The sequence below is a fragment of the Cyprinus carpio genome, chromosome A2, assembly GCF_018340385.1.
Source record: "Cyprinus carpio isolate SPL01 chromosome A2, ASM1834038v1, whole genome shotgun sequence".
NCBI classification, from domain to species: Eukaryota; Metazoa; Chordata; class Actinopteri; order Cypriniformes; family Cyprinidae; genus Cyprinus; species Cyprinus carpio.
In genome coordinates, this window is record NC_056573.1 from 10,453,520 (window position 1) to 10,475,280 (window position 21,761).

Genomic DNA, 21,761 nt, shown 5'->3' on the forward strand with positions numbered 1-21,761 from the left:
TTTTTTTTCACAATTTTTTGTGTTCCTCATTTGAGGAAATGTGCAGTTACTGAGAAAACAGTAGCTGGTAATTTCCTGCAAGTATACAGTAAACTGAAAATATGAAATTCCTTAACTGAAAAGCAAAGTATAGCTATTAATACTACTACTACTACTACTACTACTACAGAAATGGTTAAATAGTTTGTAAAATCACATTTATTGTGACTTAGCATCTTGTGTCTTACCCCGGGCTGACATTTCTCACAGTCCAAAGAAATTATTTATGTAGAAATTTCTTTCTTATACCCTTTATATTTCATAAATGGGCTATTATCAATCATAATAACATAGATCTCATCAGAGACAACTGTTCTTCCTTGTCTTTCTTCCTCATTTCTCCTCTTCCAACTCCTCATGCGCTTCCTCTGTTTCAAGCACTGTTTGGTCCAGCATATCTTGTGATTGGTGTGTAAACTAAATGATGATTGTCATATATAAAGTTTAGGGAGACTGGTTCTTCTTTTAGAAAATCATGTCATATTTTGAGTATTTCACTCATTTGTTAGAGGCTGAAACCCAAACTCAGTGCTATCAGGGGATTTCACATATTTTGATGTCAATATGATGAAAAAACTTTTTTACTACCATTATCTATGTCACCTCATTCGAATAAAACAATGGGATACTGTTTTAATGCTTGTTAATTCGGAGATGTTTTGTCTTACATGCACCTGTATGGCTTATTATCCCCACTAATACACTGGTAGAACAATTTGGCATTGCTTGCTAAAGCCAACTTTGATGGCATGGCCTCTTTTCGCCTTTGGAAATGTTTTAATTTAGCCTACACAGCCATCTGCTGGGCTGCTGGAGGAATGTCAGTATGAGTAGAGGACAATCAGGTTTTATAAGACTGACTCGGTTGCTCAGTATCAGCTCATGCATCAATAATTAAGCTCATGCAAAGAATAATATATCAGTAACACATCTTCATAATGTAGTGCTAGAAAACAGGATGAGAATAAAAAGAGATACCTTCTTTAATTTCACAGATCAAAACAAGTCAAATAACAAAAGGTTACATTTGGAATAGATTCGTTTTACATAGAGGTAAATATACCCCTCAAAAGCTTTTCAAACAACGTCCCACCCAAATCATAAAGGATTACTAAATTGAAATTACTTTCATTTATATACATTTGCCTACATATTAAAATGTTTGTGTTGCCATTACAGCTTAATTAAATAAATTTGGTACATACAACCTAACCTGTAAAATAATAATAATAATAATAATAAATAAATAAAATCCATCTACTCCATTTTAAAAACCTAAATCAAGTTGCTGCCTTAATTTTTCAAGTGGCCATACAAGTAATTTCGACTTAAATTATATTAAACTGATTTAAAAATCGAGTTGAATATCATTTAGCTTAAAAAAAATAATAAAATAAAATAGAAATTAGTTACAATGTTTTGACGAGTTATAGTAATCGAAAACCTTTTTGATTTCCATTTAAAAATTCAGTGTAGATTTGCATTAACGGCAACATATAATATAATATAATATAATATAATATAATATAATATAATATAATATAATATAATATAATATAATATAATATAATATAATATAATTGTTGAAACAATGTCCAATTTATTGCAATAATTATTTAAAAAGAAAAAGAAAACTTAAAATGGATTGATTGGGTGCCACCTAGAGTTAGTCTTGAGATGACACGTGGAGGTTTTAATGTATGCCGCTGACACTAGAGGGCTTTCTATGCGGAAGTCAACAAGCACCGAGCTGCTTCCCGAAAGTGCTGGGACTATTTTGTATGAACTGACATCTTCTGATTGATTAATCGAACCAGCTATGTCGAAGAACACAGTATCCGATCGATTCAGAAAGGTTGATGTAGATGAGTACGACGAAAACAAGTTTGTCGACGAAGAGGACGGAGGAGAAAACCAACTAGGTCCGGATGAGGCTGAGGTGGATTCTCTCATCAGATCATATCCTTTCAGTCCGGTCCCATGGCTTTTATTATTTTTCAGACTTCCTGCTTTCTCGGAATATATCATTTGATTTGTCGTTTTATGAAAGCACTTGATATGCTGTTGTTGTGTTGCTATAATAGATTATTTCTGTTTTCCCGTCCAGACATGGGTGTGGTAGTCAGTCGCTTCATTCATTCAGGACGTGCACATTTCACAGGCTCGTCAGAAGTTTGCACTGCCTATCCAGCTCTTTTAAAACTGCAGAATTACAGCTGTAATTTTTAAAGTGCAACACGTTAAGCTGTATCTTATGGATGTGGTAATTACTTAGAATGATGTTGCTGTAGAAACACCTCCGGATGCCACCGACTTCCGGTTGCAAGATTGCAATGTGAGGGCGCTTTATAATTCCTCATACCTTCTAATATGTAGTTTCCGCCAACTTTTAATAGTTTGTGTAAACTGGTATTTAAAGAGTGGATTTTATTCGTGGCTAGACGTGATTTCAGGCGTCCTGCGGTGCTTTCCTTAGCGCATGATACAGGGAACCTGATGGGAGCTTTGCAGGCGGTACTGAAGAATCCACCAATCAACGCCAAGAACCAGAACGTGAAGGTGAGTTCAAGCTAAGCATCTCAAAGTATCAATTATGTAAAACCATATTCTACCAATCGTTCTCACCCTTTTTGCCTCCAAGGTCCTTTCTGAGGTCCCCTAGTGGTTAAAGGTCCACCAGAAATTCACATTATATCAGAATTCCAATTTACAGGGTTTACCTTTACATTTTAGGGAATTTGAGGCATTATGTATGTTAAATATTATCTTTACCTTTATTTATGTAGTGCTTTATACAATTATAAATAATTCCAAGTATAATATTTGTGTAAAATGCACTTTTGAAGACACTTCTGTGTTTAAAATTCACTTATATGACCATTTAGGATCGGACGTTAATAAACATCTCAAATGAATGGATTTATGATTCATATCTTTTTAAGTTATAGTTCATTGTGTGTGTGTGTGTGTGTGTGTGTGTGTGTGTGTGTGTGTGTGTGCGCGCGCGTGCAGGACCGTGCTGAAGGCCTCGTGTTGAAAGTGCTCAGCTCTTTCAAGGCTAGCGATATAGAAAAGGCTGTCCAGTCTCTGGATAAGACTGGAGTTGATCTCTTGATGAAATACATCTACAAAGGCTTTGAAAAACCCTCAGACAACAGTAGTGCCATCCTACTGCAGTGGCATGAAAAGGTACCTTTTTTTACAATAAATAAAAATTTTTTTTTTAAATGAATAGTTAATTCTGAAAATATAGCGCTCTTAAAAATAAAGGTTCCAAAAGGGTTTGTTTTTTTCACAGCTATGCCATAAAGAACTTTTTTTTATGTACCTTTCAGTGAAAAATACTTAAAAGAACCATGTTTTCTTAGTCTGATGAACATTTTAAAAATCTAACGAACCCTTTTCAACTATAAAGAGCCATCTATAAAGGTTCCGTGATGCTGAAGGTAATTTGTGGAAGGATAGATTATTTTTAAAGGGTTAGTTCACCTAAAAATGAAAATTAACTGAAATTTAATGTGTTATTTAACAAAAACCTGGTCGTTGGTTTTTGTGCACGACTACACATTCATGATACACTAATATTATAGTAGTTCACACCAACTCCCCCAGGAAAAGCACACGAGTTGCAAGAAATCAAGGTTAATAAAATCGTGAAATACAATGTCTGTTACTCCCAAAAAAGTGTCTGTGTACACACTTGAGTTAAATATATCCAGATTGGAACTTCAGTTGTCAGATGATGTGAATGTGATAACTTCTTGTTGCAATTAACTGAACAAATATATTCAGTGGTTCAGTGATGATTTGTTTTTCGTTTTTGGGTGAACTGCCCCCTTTAAGTGTCAGTCTCTGTCTGTATAGGCTCTCTCAGCAGGTGGTGTGGGCTCCATCGTCAGAGTGCTCACGGCCAGGAAGACTGTGTAATCTGTAGCACCGTGGCAGGGTTGGGGGAGGGACTGGCTGGCACAACCCCTCGTGGTCTGGTTTCTGCCCACACTGCCAAACTGTGGAGGATATCCAGTCACTCACCTTTTTTGAAAACGATCAAACATTACAGTCCCATTTGGATTTCTTGCGGTGAAGATAAGCACCTTGGATTTATGTTAACAGAATGGTGATGAGAAAATGTTATTTTTGACCTCAGTAGTTATTAAGCACAGACATTTTAGCTATCATCAAAGGAAACATCTCTTTGCTCGTCTGCTTCACATACTTCACATTCTCATACCTGTCCTGATGTAAAGTCTCAAGCGAACAGAACAAACAGTACATGTAATCACATGACTAAATCTTTAGTCTTGTTATTACAGTGGCATGTAATGGTACTCTGGAGTGTGTTGTTTTTTGTTTTACTTAAAGGGATAGTCCACTTAAAATGATGTCATCATTTACCCACCCACATGTTGTTCCAAACCTGTTTGACTGTGGAACATAGAAGACATTTTAAAGAACTTTGGGGTCCAAACAACATTCCATGTTTTCTTTTGTGTTAAACAGAAGAAAGTAAGTCGAACAGATTTTGATGAAGGTGAATAAATGATGACATTATTTTCATTTTTTGTGTGAACTATCACTTTAAGAAGGTGATCAAGCTTTCGTTCACAGGATTTTTGCTTTACACTCTTTTCTTCATCTGCTTCTTTTCAGTTGGTCTGTGGAACATGCAACATCAGTATTTGCTTTTTCCTACTTGCATGCATTGCATTATATATAAGTTCGGAGCTGGATGTTGAATCTAACCTCATATGAACACCTGTGCTTTCAAGAAGGAGATTTCCAGCTCAGTTTCTTGTGATCGGAGTGTTTATTTTCCTCCACTGTCCGTTCAATAACTCATGCAGTTTCTAGAAACTCTTTTGTTTCATATCACACCGGGATCACGTTTTAAGAAACAAAAAAAGGGAAAAACTTAAGTTGCCAAAAACATTTTTATTGTCATGATTGTTGATTAAAACTAGTGTGTTTTTGTACTCTTTACAAAAACGATGAGTTTAATTTTTTATAACGCTGAGTATTATTAGATTGTCCAACAAATCTTATGTATATTTTGATCATATCGTTTTTGAACTGTATTAGATGTTACCAATTGTGGAACATGATTAACATCAACATGTACTTTAAACATAGACTTTATGTCAGGTGCTGATGATATAGCTAACCTCTGAGATGCACGAGTGTTTGTGTACACTCACGATTCCCACCAGACGCGCAGCTAGCACTCAAGCTGCACAGGAGAATTTTGCTTCCACTGTGGTCTACTTGTTTTTGCCATACTTGAAGCCATAAATAAACAACCCAAGGAACTTGTTCTTTTACGATTCCAAGTGAATGTTCACCAGTCAATCATATAAGTGCAAAAATTCTGAAATAGTTTACCAACTGCCTTATAAAATATTCCTTTTATATTGTATTGTCATTTTGAAAAATAAATTAAATGAATACAAACTTTGTCACTTCTTTTCCATCTTTGTAGATTGTGCAAACTTAAAGGCCTGTTTGAGGTCTGTAAGTGATGTTTGTCTGCAGTGGGACAGTTATTATTGTTCATTGAAACTAAAACCATAAAAAATAAAAACATTTCCATTACGTGAAATTCAAAAAAGGATAAAAATTGTTTTATTTTAGCTAGTTGCCATAGCAACATTTCTCATTTTATTTTAATTTGATATGCTAAAACTTCATAAAATTTATGAAATTTATTTACAAAAAAAAAAAAAATCCATAAACTATCCAACAAAAAAAAAATCTATTTCTCCAGTGGAAAAGTCCATCCCCTGTTGTCGTCTCACATAAAAAATAAAAATCAACCTACATGTTAGTTTTGGACTGGTTTCGCTTGTGCCCTGAAGATGAGGATTTTTTTTTTTTTTGCCAAAATATGCTCTGTGGCGTTATTACGCTCAGGGCTTTTCATATCAGTCACATGGGGGCGCTGTTTCCTTTGCTATCATATGCACTGTTGTAGATGTAAAATTAATCTCATCTAAATGTGCAAATGTGTGTCAAAAGAAGTGGCATCATGTGACAAGTTCAAAGATCAATAATAACTTATGTGGAGTGAATATCATTTTAATATTGATAAAGAGGTTATTTAGATTTATTAGGTTTGTGATTTCATAGGAACGAAGCACTCTGTCCATATTCCAGGTCATTGATCCAGAGCAATAAAGGCCTAACAGAAATCAACAGCACAGTGTACACTGTTTATTTTGATTTCTTAGAAACCAATACATCCGAAGTATTATAGAGAGAAGAGGTCATAAATATGGCATTCCTGATGTCTTGTATAATACTGAGAACTATTAATTATATATATATATATATATATATATACATATATACATATATATATATATATATATACATATATATATATATACGTATATTTGATCAGTAAGAATAAGAATCACCTGGAAATCTGCCAGTTTCACTTCTTCTGGTTTTGTTTTCTTCACAAAAAGCCGATTTAAATGTCAACATACCTCAGTGACAGTGGTCTGACAAGTACATTGAATCGAAACAAAAACTAAAAAAGACACAAAACTACTATAAATTTAACTAAAATATAAAAACACAAACAATTAAAAAATATTAAAAACTACAATAGTAGCATCTTTTAAAAAAAAATCTGTTTATGTTAATGTTTATTATATAAGTAAGAACTTAGTTGCTTCCAAAAATAAATAAATAACACATGAAAATTGCTAGTGTGTTTTTATAAATAAATATTTGACTATCATATCACTCTATACTGTATAGCTCAATTTAATTAGACCAATGAAACACTTGAATAAAACTTAGATGAGACTCATTCCGGAGTCTAGAGAAGTCTTGATTATATAAGTGTGGCTTATATAAGTGTATAGTGTGTGTGGCAGTCAACATCTCCACACAAATTAAACGGCTTGCATAACCAAAGCACTTCTTACTGGTTCCATGCTTACAAAATAAAGGACACTGTACAGGTGACTTACCGCTGTTGCAAAATAAACCTAAAAAGGGTTAGTGGCACCTTCTTAAAATATAAAAACAGTGCAGTAAAAAAATAGAGAACAGTAAAATTTGAGAACAGTTTCATGTACTGTATACACACCCATTTACGCTGTGTGTGTGGGAAATAGCAAACAGGTTATTATAAAGACTTGTTTAACATTCTACTAAAGTTATAATACATTATTGTTGTTGTTGATGATGATGATGGTATAACCTTAATTAGAATTAGGGCAATATTAGGAAGAAAATGAGGATTTTAAATTTAAATTATCACTTGCAAACCAGCTTCAGAGACAACTGACACACACAGTCAAGTTCAAGTGAACAAGTTTAGAAAGATAGACACCAATATAAACTATAAGTAATATTGTTTTGATACAGACCTAACAATAACAAAAACCACAAATAAATTAATTAGATTAATGGCATATCTGCAGGCTGAATCATCAGCAATGTTAGCTTTCAGAGGCCTGAATTTGACTTATGAAAATGACTTAGGTATGTAGTCAAACCGTGTGTGTGCCTTATGTAAGCCATGCTCAACTCAACAACAGTTTGCATAGAGGGATCCATTGAGAGAGGGCAGGAGGAGACATGTCTGTCTACGTATTCATGTTTCTTTTTCTAAGTGGCTGGAAACCATGGAGACAGCAGGCTAAGGTGGAGGTAGTTATGTAATATAGATTTCCACAGAGGAAACAGGACAAATTGCAAAATGACATCACAGGAAATATGACATCTATATATATATATATATATATATATATATATATATATATATATATAATAGGCCTATTATATTATATTATATTATACATATATATATATATATATATATATATAATATATATATATATATATATATATATATATATATTGCAGCGATACACATTACAGTCTTGGCCTTTATTTTCTGTGTTTATCAAATTGCAGAATGTTTGCCTCTGGTCTGAACTGGAATTATGATTTAATATTTTAACAGACTTTTTTTTTATGATCATGATTTACAAAGGAGAATGATGTCTTAGGTGACCACAGTGTCAGAATAACTTATAACTAATAACTCTTTTTTTCCTTTTTTTTTAATGCCTTCAATAACTTTGCATCTTTGTATCTAGGCCTATTTATTTATTACATTTGAGATTCAAGAGATAGAAATCACACAACACTATCACAGAACTCCATAGCATTCACTCCAGCTCCAAAGTATAACACCTAAAATATTGATATAGTCAGTGTCAGCTCACATCAGTTCTGCGTGAATGAATTGCACTGTGTTCTGGTTGCTGGGAGCAAGAACTGCGCTACCGTGATTAAACGTAATAATGGCTGGTGACATACAGCCAATCACACTCACTGAATATTCACACAAGCAACGCGTTTCTTTTTATATAGCTCCAGATACAATATAATAAATATTTGTAGAAACATTTATTGAACTTGTAAAGTGTCATATTATAAGCACGTGAGGACGAGCTCAATATTTGTCCCTCCCATCGTGCTGTCGTCATCAGTGACACAGCACAGTTAAGCGCGCGGACTTTGTGTCATTTGTACATTTGGTTCACGGCGGTTCTTTGGATTCATAACTAGCGTTACTTTTTTTGTAAACAGAAATTATGTTCTTCATCCTAAACAGACAAAGGAAATCGGTAAGAAATTTTAACTTAAGTTGTGTTTGAAAATGAAAGTGGTGTTAAAGTTAGCCGAGCTCGTGAAGTGTTTTCCTGTTTGTGTTGTTTGAGGAGAAGCCATGCTTTAGTGTCTGTTCGCAGTTTTACCTAAACGTTCGTCCTACAGCTTGAATCTCGGGTGTGGTAGAGCAATACAATATTCAGTTTTATATCCAGACGACATATGGTTGTTTTGGTGAATGGCTCAAATTAAGAATCAGCTTCTAGCTGCATCTCTGAGACGGACCGCTTCCGCAGATTAATAGCATTTTAACCGTCCAGACCATTTAAAACCATGAAATGTCCGATTATCGTTGAAGATGTAACTTAGTTAAAGATTAAAGATGAAAATGAAAGGAGAAGGCAGATGTTACTGACTTTAATTTTTTCTGTGGAACTGAAGGAAAAGGGTATTTTTTTTTTTGTTTTGTTTTTTGTTTTGTTTTTTCAGCCACAGTCACCATTTATCTCGAATATTTAACGTGGCTTAGGCTGTCGTTCTGCCTAAAATCTCATTTTCTTTCAGTTCCACATTCGGATTCTGGAAATTTTGGAACAAATGACGCAGTGTTCGTTTCGTTTGAACTAACGTTAACCGTTTAACAATACAGCTGGCTCTTTTCCGGTAACTCCTAATTCATTAATCATATAAATATGTGGTAACGTTACCACAGTAATTATACAATATGGTGTCTTTGTCACATGACCCGCAGACCCACTACAGACCCAGTAACGCGATGTTTATGTTTGTTTTCAGTTTATGGTTATGATAATGATAGGTCACGTGTGTGTGTTTCAGCGGTAACGTACTGGTCTGATCTGGAAAGAGCAGTTCCTGCTCGCGCTCCGGGTAGCGTGCGCTATCTCGCGCCTTCAACAAACAATAAACCCGGAAATATAAAAACCACTGAGTGCATTAGGAGTTTTTATTTGTTGTTGTTGTTAAAATTAAATGTACTGTAAGGTTTAGAACATCAGTTTGTGTTTTCTAAATAATGTTGCAATTGTTTTTCCTTACAGTTAAACAAAGTTGTTAGAAGCAATAATATTGACTGGACCAAAACATAATATTGATATGGACCAAAAAATACAAGTTTGTGGTCACAGCTTTGGTACAAAGAAACCTATTCAGGCTTCCCACAGCCTTGGGAAATCTAGAAAGATCAGTGTTGGGATTTTCCAGGGAAAGACAGGGGATTTTCTATAATAAATGTGAAATATTTATAGAATATATATAGAAATCTAAACCTACTGGAAAACCTAAAATAATTCATTGGTGAAAATTTGTGTGAACGATGACTATGGCAAAATTGAACAATGAATTTTTTGCATCTATATTTGTGCTGGGGTTATGTTTATGTTTTTGAAGAAGCCCTTTATGCTTACCATGGCTGCATTTATTTGATCAAAAATACAGTAAAAATAGTAATATTGTGAAATTATTACAATTTAAAACTCTTTTCTATTTTTTGAGTATTTTAAAATGGAGTTTATCCCTGTGAATTTTCAGCGGTCATTAATTGAGTCTACAGTGTCACATGATCCTTCAGAAATCATTCTAATATTTGGATTTGAAGCTCAAGAAACGTTTCTTATTAGCTGTAGTTGAATTGTCATGTTTGAATTAAGTATGTTTTATCTTTCTTTCACTTCTTCAGGTCATCATGTGTAATCAAGCTGGTAGAACTTATATTCTTTAACCCGCTGAGTGACATTAGACACAATCTGTGACGTGAAGTTTGAGTTGCTGCGGCCACTGCTTCTTATCCAGAAACATCTGCGTGTTGTACCTTCTGTTGAAAGTGCCTTAGAGCAAGATTGTTCTTCTGTTATACCTGTTTGGTAAGTGTGTCTCCTCACCAGACCTGCATGGAATCTGTGACCACAGAATTTTACAGAAATTTGTGGGAATTTCTGCAGAATTTCAGAGAGCTTTTCACATCCTCCACTCCTCACATGTTCATATTAAGCATTTAGCTAATTTAGCTTTAATGTGTAGCATTCTCCACTCAGTTTAACACATTTTATGTCATATTTAAATACATTTCACAGATATCCCCACACAGTCATTGCATGATGTGGTGTAAAACGCCACTGATTCCATGTGGGTCTTCTCATCATGTGCTGTGTTTGTGAATCAGGGCTGCACGATATTGGAAAAAACTCACATTGCAAAATTTTGTTTTTCTGTGACTTATATATATATATTGCGATATGGAAATAAAATCACCAGATGACTTGAATAGCTCTATTTGGAAAAAAAATAATCAATGATTGGGGTGAATTTGTAGATGAGTAAATCAGCATAGAAAATAACAAACAAATTACAAGCATAGATAAATATAATTGAACAAAGATATATATATGAAAGTGCTTTATATTTTTCAGATAAGGTTTATCTCAGTTTAGTTGTTTGATTAGCATTCATGACACAGAGCGTAACAGGAACATTAAATTGCTGTGAACCAATATACTTTTACACATCCGTTTTCTTTCTCAATTTTTTACCTTCACCTAAGCCATAAGCACCTGTGTTTATAAGGATATTTGCAGAGACATGAAATTTGACAATTTTGCACGTAAGTGTCATGTCAGGCACAAATAGACAAAGTGAACGGAATTCGTTGTTATGGGCGTGTGTGTGCACAGAAAACAGCGCGTTTATAATTGAGCTCTATTTTGCGCCGCCTTGCGCTCGAATGATTTAAAATAGCTTGAATGTTTAAACTGACAGGATCTAAAACACATACAATTACAAATGGTGAACCTTCATCGTATGATGGTTAAACTTTGCACTTAATCCAATAATTGTCTGCGTTTCGATCCCTGGGACCTGGTCAATATGGATTAATGATCGCTATACTAAACTTAACACATCCTGTGATGTGACTATTGCGGATGCGCACATCTCGATATCGATGCTGAAATGATATATCGTGCAGTTCTATTGTGAATAAAAAGCAGTCGTTTTAATTTTTTTTGGGTTTTACTTTTTTTGTCTTTTTGTTTTTTATATATATATAAATGTGTCTCAAAGGGTATATTTAATATTTGAAGACGAGAGCTTCCTTGATTCTACTGTGGTCAAGATGAATGCTTTGCGTAAAAGTGGCCAGTTTTGTGATGTCAGACTGCAGGTAAGACTCCCCTCTCCACACACACACACACACACACCCGTACACATGTACTTTTTGATTTTTGATTAATGAAAATTAAAATTTTTTTTCTTTTTTGATGTGTGCTGTAGATCAAAAGTTGTTGTTGTTGTTGTTTTGTCTCTTATGCTCACTTAGTTTGTATTTTTTGATCAAAAATACAGTGAAAACAGTAATATTTTGAAATTGTTTAATTACCATTTTCTATTTTAGTACATTTTAAAATGTAATTTATTTCTTTGATGGCCAAGCTGAATTTCCAGCAGCCATTACTCCAGTTTTAAGAAACATGTCCTATTATCCTCATTGTGGAAAACAGTTGTGCTGCTTAAAGGATTAGTTCACTTTCAAAGTAAAATTTCCTGATAATTTACTCACCCCCATGTCATCCAAAATGTTTGTCTTTCTTTCTTCAGTCGAAAAAAAAAAATTAAGGTTTTTAATGGACTTTAATATTTTATTAAAAAGAAATTAAATAGAAAGTTAAAAAGAACAGCATTTATTTGAGAGAGAAATTATTTGTAACATTATAAATATTTTACTGGCACTTTTGATCAATTTAATGCATCCTTGCTAAATAAAGTATTACTTTCTTATACTTTTGAACTGTAGATAAAGGCTACAGATCTGTACTTACAAAATACTTTTTAATGGTTCTTTTGCAGGTCTGTGGACATGAGCTGATGGCCCATAAGGCTGTGCTGGCCTGCTGTAGTCCTTATCTATTTGAGATTTTCAACACTGACTCTGAGCCACATGGTGGGGTTTCACTGGTAAAATTCGATGACCTCAACCCTGATGCTGTGGAGATCTTGCTTAACTATGCCTACACAGCCCAGTACATATATTTATCTTTACTCCTAACTTTTTTTTTCTTTTTTTTATGTATACTTAACTTTACACATTGATTATTTCAACGACATACTGGTTTCATATATTCTCATAATCTCCTGTTAACAGACTGAAGGCAGATAATGATCTGGTTAGAGATGTGTATTCTGCAGCAAAGAAGCTCAGATTTGAGAGGGTCAAACAGGTATGTACAGGCATTTACATGGTAGTTCTCTCATGTATACACAACTGCCCTGATCTCCTGAATCCTGTTTGCAGATCTGTGGAGACTACCTACTATCAAAAATTGACTCTCAGAGTGCCATTTCATACCGTAACTTTGCTAGTAGCATGGCTGATGGGCGGCTTCTGGGCAAGATTGATGCTTTTATACAGGACCATCTTCAGGAGATCTCAGAACAGGATGACTTCCTTAAACTTCCTCGACTGAAAGTATATAAATACATATATTAAAATACATAAAACGTATATGTTGTGTGAGTTTAAATTTTATATGTTATTTGCAGTTAATTTGTTATAATACCATATGTAATTGTGTCTGTATAGCTGGAGGTTATGCTAGAGGAGAACCTGAACTTGCCAGGCAATGGCAAACTGTACTCAAAAGTGATAAGCTGGGTGCAGCACAGCCTGTGGAAGAATGGAGATCCCCTGGAGAAACTGATGGAAGAGGTCAGTATTATAGCTTTTTCTGTAACCATTCCTTTCACTTTGCTCATGTCTCCTACACTGTTCAGTGGTTGACTCAGAGTTCCCCCCTTCCCCTGCTCCCAGAATTTTCCCCTTAACCTTGTAAATTTTGCAGTACGTGCTCCTCAAAATACTGAAAAACTGGTATTCCAGGTGAGCCAAAGGTTAGGTCTGTTTTTCCCCCTTTTCTTTCTATCCTCGTACTGTATTGACCTGAATTGTCTTTGTAACTCAACATTTTTTCTCCCTAGCAGGGCATTTTGGGCTTTTGTTAATTTGATTCTAATGACTGCTCCTCCCTATTGATCTCCCCATCTCTCCTGTAGGTTTATTAATTCACATCAACAGCAGATTTGTCCAGCCCTGAAGAAGAATGCAAAATCCCAACCATCAATGGTACTTAGTCAGCCTACCAAAAGCCATGTGCTCCCATCTGTGCTCACTGTTCCTGAGAGCCTTGCAACTTTTTTCCAATCCCACTGTGCTGCGATCGTTTGTTTAGATAACTCTTTGACCCAAAGCGAAGTTACTTATAATAGGAATGACCTCTTCTTCCAGCAATTTCCACAATCAGAGTGACCGTAGACATGTGAAAGGTCATGGCTCCCTCAAGGTCCAGGCAGCACACAGTTGTCAAGGACCTCCCTCATAGCAGCTGACTCCATTACTTCAAGGAACAAGGCAGAACATTGCTTTGTTCTTGTTATGGAAACACCCACATGGGTCTTGTTGGTGTTTTGTTGTTGCAGGTGCAAACGCTGTACTACTCAGCAGATCACAAATTGCATGATGGGAGCCTGCTTGAGGGGCAGGCAGAGGTCTGCAGCTCTGAGGATGACCACATCCATTTTGTGCAGGTACATGACTGGTTTTCAGTCCTCCCCTTACAGTACACTGCATTCTCCGCTGTAGAATAGCATGGCTCCCATTTTAATAAGTTTCAAGTGGTTTGCTCTTAAAGGGAGTTCTGTGAACCACCACTTGTCTTAGCTGTCTGTGCACTGTGAAAGCCCCCTTAAATGGTGGCATTGGCACGGGAGGGAATGGGTGTAGCCTTTGGCCCTAAGTCTGTATGCATGCAGTAGAGGTAGGGGATGAAGTTTGGGCAGGTTTAGAGGTGCCTGGTTTGGTTTTGCAGAAGAAGCCTCCTCGAGAGAGAGACGAGATGAACTCAGGTGCCTCTGGCAGCCTCTCTCCCTCCAACAGCCAGTTCAACAAGCACGAATGGAAGTATATTGCCTCAGAGAAGACCACCAGTAAGTCTATAGTGCTTCATTTGACCAGCTTTTATGTCTTTCTGAAACTTTTTTTTAAAGAGGTCTGTTGTTTTATCTGAATATATTTTAATGTTATTTATTACAATCAGTAATAATTCTTCTTATTAGTGTTTAAAGGGGTCATGAGCTGCAAATTTTTATTATTTTATGTTTTCTTGAGTTTCACTTATAATGTTAGTGTGATTTTTACATCAAAAAGCATAATTTAGAAGTAATAGGCTATTTTTTTTATCCTGTTTGAGTCTCTCTGCAGAACGGTCTGTTTTTATAGGCGGGGCGCATTCAAGACTAAATGAGTAAACGCCCACTGCTATGATTGGCTAAAAGATTTGTTTATTAAAATAACAGATGGACTGCTGTGACGTACTCTGAAAACAACATGGGTCATTTGGATTAAAAACCTATAAATGCCTATAAAAACCTGTATATATCAAACAGTCTGGAACAGAGAATGCAATAGTGGTAGAAGCACATTTACTCATACTTGTGTGTTGCGACAATTACTGTTGGATCCACACTACTCAGACTCAGCACTGCATCATCGTTTACTTTCAGTCTCTCAGAAAGGCTGCATCATACTGGCTTGTTTAAAAATGAATCTATAGCAAAGTAAAGCAAGCAAATAGTTTCACTGATGTGATCTGGAGCTCTTTACTTAATTTACAGTGTTTACACAGACGCAAGCTATGTGACTATAGACAACAGAACCTATTATAATGATTCTGTCTACACTGGATGTGGCACGGATTGACAACAAATCCCTGACAGTAAACTGATGTTCTGCTTTATTTCTGACACACTCCAAGCATTCGTGCTGCTTTCTGACCTGAAAGAGAAATTGATTTGCGACATGATGCAGCAGTGCTTGAGTCCGATCTTGATATGTTAGGATCACAAGGAAGGGAAGTCAAATAATGGTTTTTATTTGATTACTTTAAATAGTGTGTTTTTTTTTTTTTTTTTAATTTGTATGGTTCTGTTGGAGTAATCCTGTGTTTGCGTCTCTCTAGCATTTCCTCTCCTACTACTATAAGTGCGTATCAGTGGGCGGGGCAAAAGAGGCAGTGATGTAGAACCAGGCATTGATCATCTCCTGCGGAGGCGGGGCTTAGCCACACTATTACGTCATAAAGTGACACAATCCAAAACAAGTTGTTTTCCCAGCTTGGTTTCAATAAAAGCAGTTTTTAAACTAATGAGAAAGTTTTGAGTTTTGAAACTTACACAATGTTTTTATAGTACATTGACCTGTTATATGTCAAAAGATCAAGGGAAATTTGATTTCTGAGTTCATGACCCCTTTAAAACAATTGCGCTGCTTTATATTTCTGTGGAAACGGTGGTATTTTTTTTCTGGGTTCTTTGAATAAAATGGCATCTATTTTGAATAAAATGGAATATATTTTTTTAAAAAAAAAAAAAAAAATTTCTTGTAAGATTATATATGTCTCAGCAGTTTACCATATCAGCATATTATGAATGATTTCTGAATGACACTGAAGACTGGAGTAATGATGCTGAAAGTTCTGTTTTGCCATTACAGAAATAAAGTGTTTTATGTATTTTTTATGAATGGCAGTGATTTTTGAAATAAATGCAGCATTGGTATGCTTAAGATACTTTTTTTTTTTTCTTCCAAAAACATCATTAAAAATGTTACATTTCCAAACGTTTTACTAATAGTGTAATCTGTTGTAAAACTTAATTAGTCTTTATTTTATTTATATGTGTGTGTGTGTGTGTGTGTGAGTACATTTTATTTTTTTTTTTTTTCTTTCTTTTTCTTTTTTGAGTCACATAAAGTAAGATCCCTGTATTAGTGTATTTATTAAATTAATTGGATGTAAGGGTGCTAAGCCTTTCTGTCTGCTCATTTCTAGACCACACATACCTGTGTCTGGCTGTTCTGAGAGGTGTGCTGTGTGTGATCTCCCTGCATGGTCACACCAGTCCTCGTACTTCCCCATCTGCTACACCATGTGTGATGAAGAGCCCGAGCTATGAGGCCCAATCAGAAGATCTGCAGGAAAAGCTGCTGAAGCCAATGCATTACGCTCGCTCAGGCCTGGGAACCGCTGAACTGGACGGCAAGCTCATTGCTGCAGGTATGCATGCCCAGAGATTTTGATATATAATATAATATAATATTAATACAGATTTATTTTTTTTTTTTTTACCCATTACCAGAGCAGAACATGCACACATGCAATGTGGGCCTTCTAATATCGTTCATGTAAATTTTGCAAAACAAACATTCAGAGTGTTATGGTGGTGGAGCTGTAGAAAAAAAATAAAATGAAAGCACCACATGTATCATCACATAAGATGGGAAAGAAAATTGTCATAAAAGGAAATGGAGCTAGGTGTGCATATCTGATGAACACATTGTTATCTGTCCAGGTGGCTATAACAGAGAAGAGTGTTTGAGGACTGTGGAGTGTTATAACCCAAAGAAGGACTGCTGGACTTTCATTGCCCCCATGCGCACTCCACGAGCTCGCTTCCAGATGGCTGTGCTAATGGTAAAGAGAGTGCACGGTTTCCAATCCTGAAGCAGCTGTGGTACATCTGCCATTGGACCTAAATGAATGTTTTTCTCTCAGGGTGAACTGTATGTGATGGGTGGCTCCAACGGTCACTCAGATGAGCTGAGCTGTGGTGAGATGTATAACCCTAAGGTTGACGAGTGGATTCAAGTTCCTGAGCTCCGCACCAACCGTTGCAATGCAGGTAGGCATCACTTCCTGTGAAGCAATTTATTGAATATTTGTGATGGTTTTGAATGTGCTTTTTCTATTCGGTCCTGAAGGCTGAAAATTAAAAAAGGGCATTAAAGGGGTGAATAATCTCTCTCTGTTTCCTCTCAGGTGTGTGTTCTTTGCAAAACAAGCTTTTTGTGGTGGGTGGATCTGATCCTTGTGGCCAAAAGGGCTTGAAGAATTGTGAATCCTTTGACCCAGTGACAAAAATGTGGACCAGCTGCGCACCCCTCAACATAAGTATGAATATTCAGTTTTGTGTTCTGAAATTACTTTGATTTTTGCAAAACCCTAATGTGTGATTCACCTTATACATTGTCTCTCTTCTGTGTTTAGGGAGGCACCAGGCAGCAGTGTGCGAGCTAAATGGATTTGTGTACGTGATAGGTGGCGCTGAGTCCTGGAACTGCTTAAACTCAGTAGAGCGCTACAACCCAGCAAACAACACATGGACCCTGGTGGCCCACATGAATGTGGCCCGTCGTGGAGCTGGTGTGGCTGTGTATGAAGGTAAAAGGAGACTTGTGTTTAAATGAATAGTTCACCCAAACAAAAATAAAAAAAAAAATGCTGAAAATGTACTCAATCTCAGGCATTGGAACAGATTTTGAGACCTTTAATGTTACATTACTTGATCGCCAATGAATCCTCTACAGTGAATGGGTACCGTCAGACTGAGTCCAAACTGCTGATGAAAAATCGCAATAATCCACAAATAATACACACGACTCCAGTCCATCAATTAACATCCTGTAAAAAGCTTTGTTTGTAAGAAACAAATCCTTCAATAAGGCATTGTAACTTCATACCATGATTTCTGGCCAAAATATGAGTCCATAATAATGCTTCCTCCAGTGCCGTGTTAATTTTGACAGGCATTTTTGATCTAGTCTTAGTCTTTATCTTGAGACAAAAATGCTTAAAGGGGTACTCCATCCCAAAATGAAAATTTTGTCATTAATTACTTACCCCCATGTCGTTCCAAACCCGTAAAAGCTTCGTTCGTCTTCGGAGCACAATTTAAGATATTTTGGATGAAAACAGGGAGGCTTGAGACTGTCCCATAGACTGCCAAATAAATAACAGTGTCAAGATCCAGGAAAGTATGAAAAGCATCGTCAGAATACTCCATCTGCCATCAGTGATTCAACCGTAACGTTATGAAGTGACGAGAATACTTTTTGTACATGAAGAAAACAAAAATAACGACATTGTTTATTCAACAATTCCTCTCCTCTGTGTCTCTCCAAATCAGTGTAGCTCCATTTTGGAAATTCTGAGCAGTACGCAGGCAGCTGAGGCTTTGATCTGAAGCGCCAGTATGTGCAGCGGACGTGCGCATCCGTATACTAGCGCAAGTTAATTCTCACACTTTAACAGTATTTCTAGCTCCTAACAGGCTGTGTGACTATGAGAAGTTATTACCTCAAAATGTACGTCAGTATGCAGTTTTCCCTATTGCTCGCGTGCCAGCGATTATCCCTCTGCGTGCCACTGTTGGCACACGTGCCATAGGTTGCCGACCCCTGCAGTAGAGGATCCATTGGTGAGCAAGTTATGTATTACAAAATTTTTCCAAATCTGTTCCCATGAAGAAAATCATCTAGATCTTGGATGGCCTGAGGGTAAGTACATTTTCAGCTAATTTTATTCCGGCTGTTTATTCTGGCAGGGTTATGAAGTCTCACTGGTAGGTAAATGACTAAAGCATGTCAGATTCGGGGCTTGGCTTCAATTAAGTAATTTCCAATTGCTTCCAGGGAAGCTGTTTGTGGTCGGAGGATTTGACGGCTCTCATGCTCTGCGTTGTGTGGAGGTTTATGACCCAGCCAAGAACGAGTGGAGGATGTTGGGAAGCATGACATCAGCACGGAGCAACGCAGGGCTGGCTGTGCTGAATGGTGTGCTCTGTGCCATCGGGGGCTTTGATGGCAATGAGTTTCTCAACACCATGGAGGTGTATGACCCAGAGATCAATGAGTGGAGCCCGTTTATAGAGGCACTAACTAAGATCTGAAGGGTGTCAGGATCTCTCCTGTCCTCAAACTGACACGCATTGTAATGTGGCTGTTTTACTGATGTTCATCAGTTTAGGCACTGAGGAGAGAGACTGATATATGCTTATATCGGGTTGCCCAAAGCAACATAAAGCTTTTGCATATTGCATAATTACTATGTAAATAGGTTTTTATTTCTTTTGGCTTTTTTTTTTTTTTTTTTTTTTTTGCTATCAAAGCCAGTACCTGGAGTGATATTTGAAGAACAGATTTATTAGTTTGTTATAATGTGAACTGTGTCGACGGTGCATGACATAGATGAATGATTTGACATTGATTTAATGCCTTGCTTATTGAAGATGAGATCGGTTTATGTATAGCTGGAAAGTCTTTGACCACAGAATACTTAAAGCTCATCTTAAATAGAGCCATAATGCTTCAGTGGGATTGTATCTTACCTTTTTATAGCATTTTTATAAAACTTATGTAAGTGTCTAACATGAACACCTGACAAGCGTACATTACAGTTATGAATGAATTTGTGCCGCAGGCTTGTTTTTACAAAGATTCTTATCTTATATGCTAAAAAGGCCAATGATGATAATGCCACTTTTAACACCAATTAATGTCATTCATTTTTGTATTTAAAACTGTTAGACCTGATTTCATAATGATTATTTTTGTTTTTTGGTACAAAAAAGGTGCAAAAATTAATAAACCTTTTCAACTTCAAGTGAACTGAGTGTCAACTTTCATCCGAACATCCAGATATTCCACTGGCTAGATTTAGCATTTGTTTTAATTATTAACTTTAATATTCATCTATACCTCACACTGACCTATAGAACAGCTTCAGAACACTTTGACTTTATGGTGCTTTATAATGTGTTTGTGCTTTCGTGAGGCTTAACAATACCACAAAATAGTATAAGCACAATATCGGATATCAGAAAATGCCAGTATCAGAGCCAATACCGATCCTGAGGATTGGATCGATGCATCCCTAGAAAGGTCATGGAAATGTGTGGCTTAGATGTGTGGGAACAGTGTAGTGTGGAGATCGGGTGCCATCGTGTCAAAATCATCTCCATACAGATTACATGCTGCATTAAGAGGATTCTGCACAGTGCCAGTGAAATTATTGTAAAACGGTTACTCAGCAGTTGGCCTACAGGTCACAAAAATCTGTGCCCTTCCATGTCCCATTCATTAAAGAACAGAGCAGTCTTAGTCCCTGAAACCTGTGGCAGGCCACTCTAGGTAAATGGGCCAGTCACTGTGAAATGATTTTTATTTTTTGAAAATGTCTTTATAGTTTTTATTAGTTATTTAAAAGTGCTATCAATTTTAGTTATTTTAGTTAATCAAAAAAAGAAAAAAAATGTCTAAAACACCTTCATTTTAATGTCCAACAGCTCCAATTCCAGTATTCATTTTGACCCAGTGTATTATCTGACTGGATACACGGCAGCCAGCTATCTATTTCACTAATGGTTTAATTTGCACATATCCTCTGCAGTGAATGGGTGCCATCAGCATGAGATCAACCAGCTAATAAAATCATTGTAAGCTCCCATTCACTGTGGAGGATCCATTGGAGAGCAAGTGATGTAATGCTACAAAACTTCTCTACATCTTGGATGGCCTGAGGTTGAGTACACTTTTAGCAAATTTTCACTTTTGGGTAAACTCTTTGTTTAAAAGAGTAAATATAAGAGGTGTATAGATGGGTGTTTAGTCCGACAGGGTTATAAAGTCTCACTGGAATTGACACCTCTAGGCATAAATCTGTTAAACATGGTCAAAAAGACCTAAACAACATATACCCCACTGCTTTGGTCCTTTACAAGGACTTTTACATTGGAATAACTCAGTACAACTCTGATTCTGTAAATATGTGTAGAGAGCCACAGGATGTAGTGACTCATGGAAACCAAACAGTATTACCAGTGCAAGAACTGGCTTCTAGTCTATTCAAAGTTAAAATGCAGGCTTTTTTCTATACTCTGAAAAATTCTGAATTTTCAGTAACAGAATAAGGTTTACAGTTGCATGCAATGTAATGCAAATATAACAGCATACTAAACCCTTTTTAACGGGATTATGTAAGAGCCATGCCATTTTTTTATAGTTGTGGTCTCTTACGTAAGGCAGCCAGACATGAGCACAGGTTTTAAGGACTCATGCATAATGGCTTCAAATGCCAAAGGCTTTTACCTTTTAAAACGAATTAGAACATTCTTAGAATGTTATTATTTGGTTTCCCAAAACATTTATAAAATATATCAATATTTTAATATTAATATGGTTATGGTAAAAAAAA

General features: G+C 36.1%; 2 protein-coding genes and 1 long non-coding RNA gene across 4 annotated transcripts; all 3 read left to right on the plus strand.

Moving 5' to 3' along the window:
• The first annotated feature begins 1,744 nt into the window (after positions 1–1,744).
• On the plus strand, positions 1,745–4,292 carry LOC109053042 (actin-related protein 2/3 complex subunit 5-A-like). 2 transcript variants are annotated; one of them, XM_042772032.1, is made up of 4 exons: positions 1,745–1,998; positions 2,526–2,598; positions 3,052–3,228; positions 3,904–4,292. In XM_042772032.1, the coding sequence occupies exons 1-4, from the start codon at positions 1,859–1,861 to the stop codon at positions 3,964–3,966; spliced, it is 453 nt and encodes a 150-aa protein (XP_042627966.1). In that variant the 5' UTR covers positions 1,745–1,858; the 3' UTR covers positions 3,967–4,292. The 2 variants fall into 2 exon arrangements, with proteins under 2 accessions (XP_042627966.1, XP_042627972.1); XM_042772038.1 differs by lacking the exon at positions 1,745–1,998 and adding an exon at positions 2,328–2,374 and having other exon boundaries at positions 2,481–2,598.
• A 4,133-nt stretch (positions 4,293–8,425) lies between these two features.
• Positions 8,426–10,494, plus strand: LOC122147951. The gene is made up of 2 exons (XR_006161928.1): positions 8,426–8,687; positions 10,367–10,494. It is a non-coding gene; the product is annotated as an uncharacterized LOC122147951 (long non-coding RNA).
• A 1,234-nt stretch (positions 10,495–11,728) lies between these two features.
• LOC109053018 (influenza virus NS1A-binding protein homolog B-like) lies at positions 11,729–20,171 on the plus strand (the record flags this gene model as incomplete). The annotated part of the gene is made up of 13 exons (XM_019070450.2): positions 11,729–11,845; positions 12,529–12,701; positions 12,824–12,899; positions 12,974–13,147; positions 13,262–13,387; positions 14,155–14,262; positions 14,544–14,661; positions 16,563–16,787; positions 17,083–17,204; positions 17,286–17,412; positions 17,550–17,681; positions 17,778–17,951; positions 19,202–20,171. Coding segments are annotated over 13 exons (1,929 nt in total), but the record flags the coding sequence as incomplete, so codon positions are not given.
• Between the last annotated feature and the right edge of the window lie 1,590 nt (positions 20,172–21,761).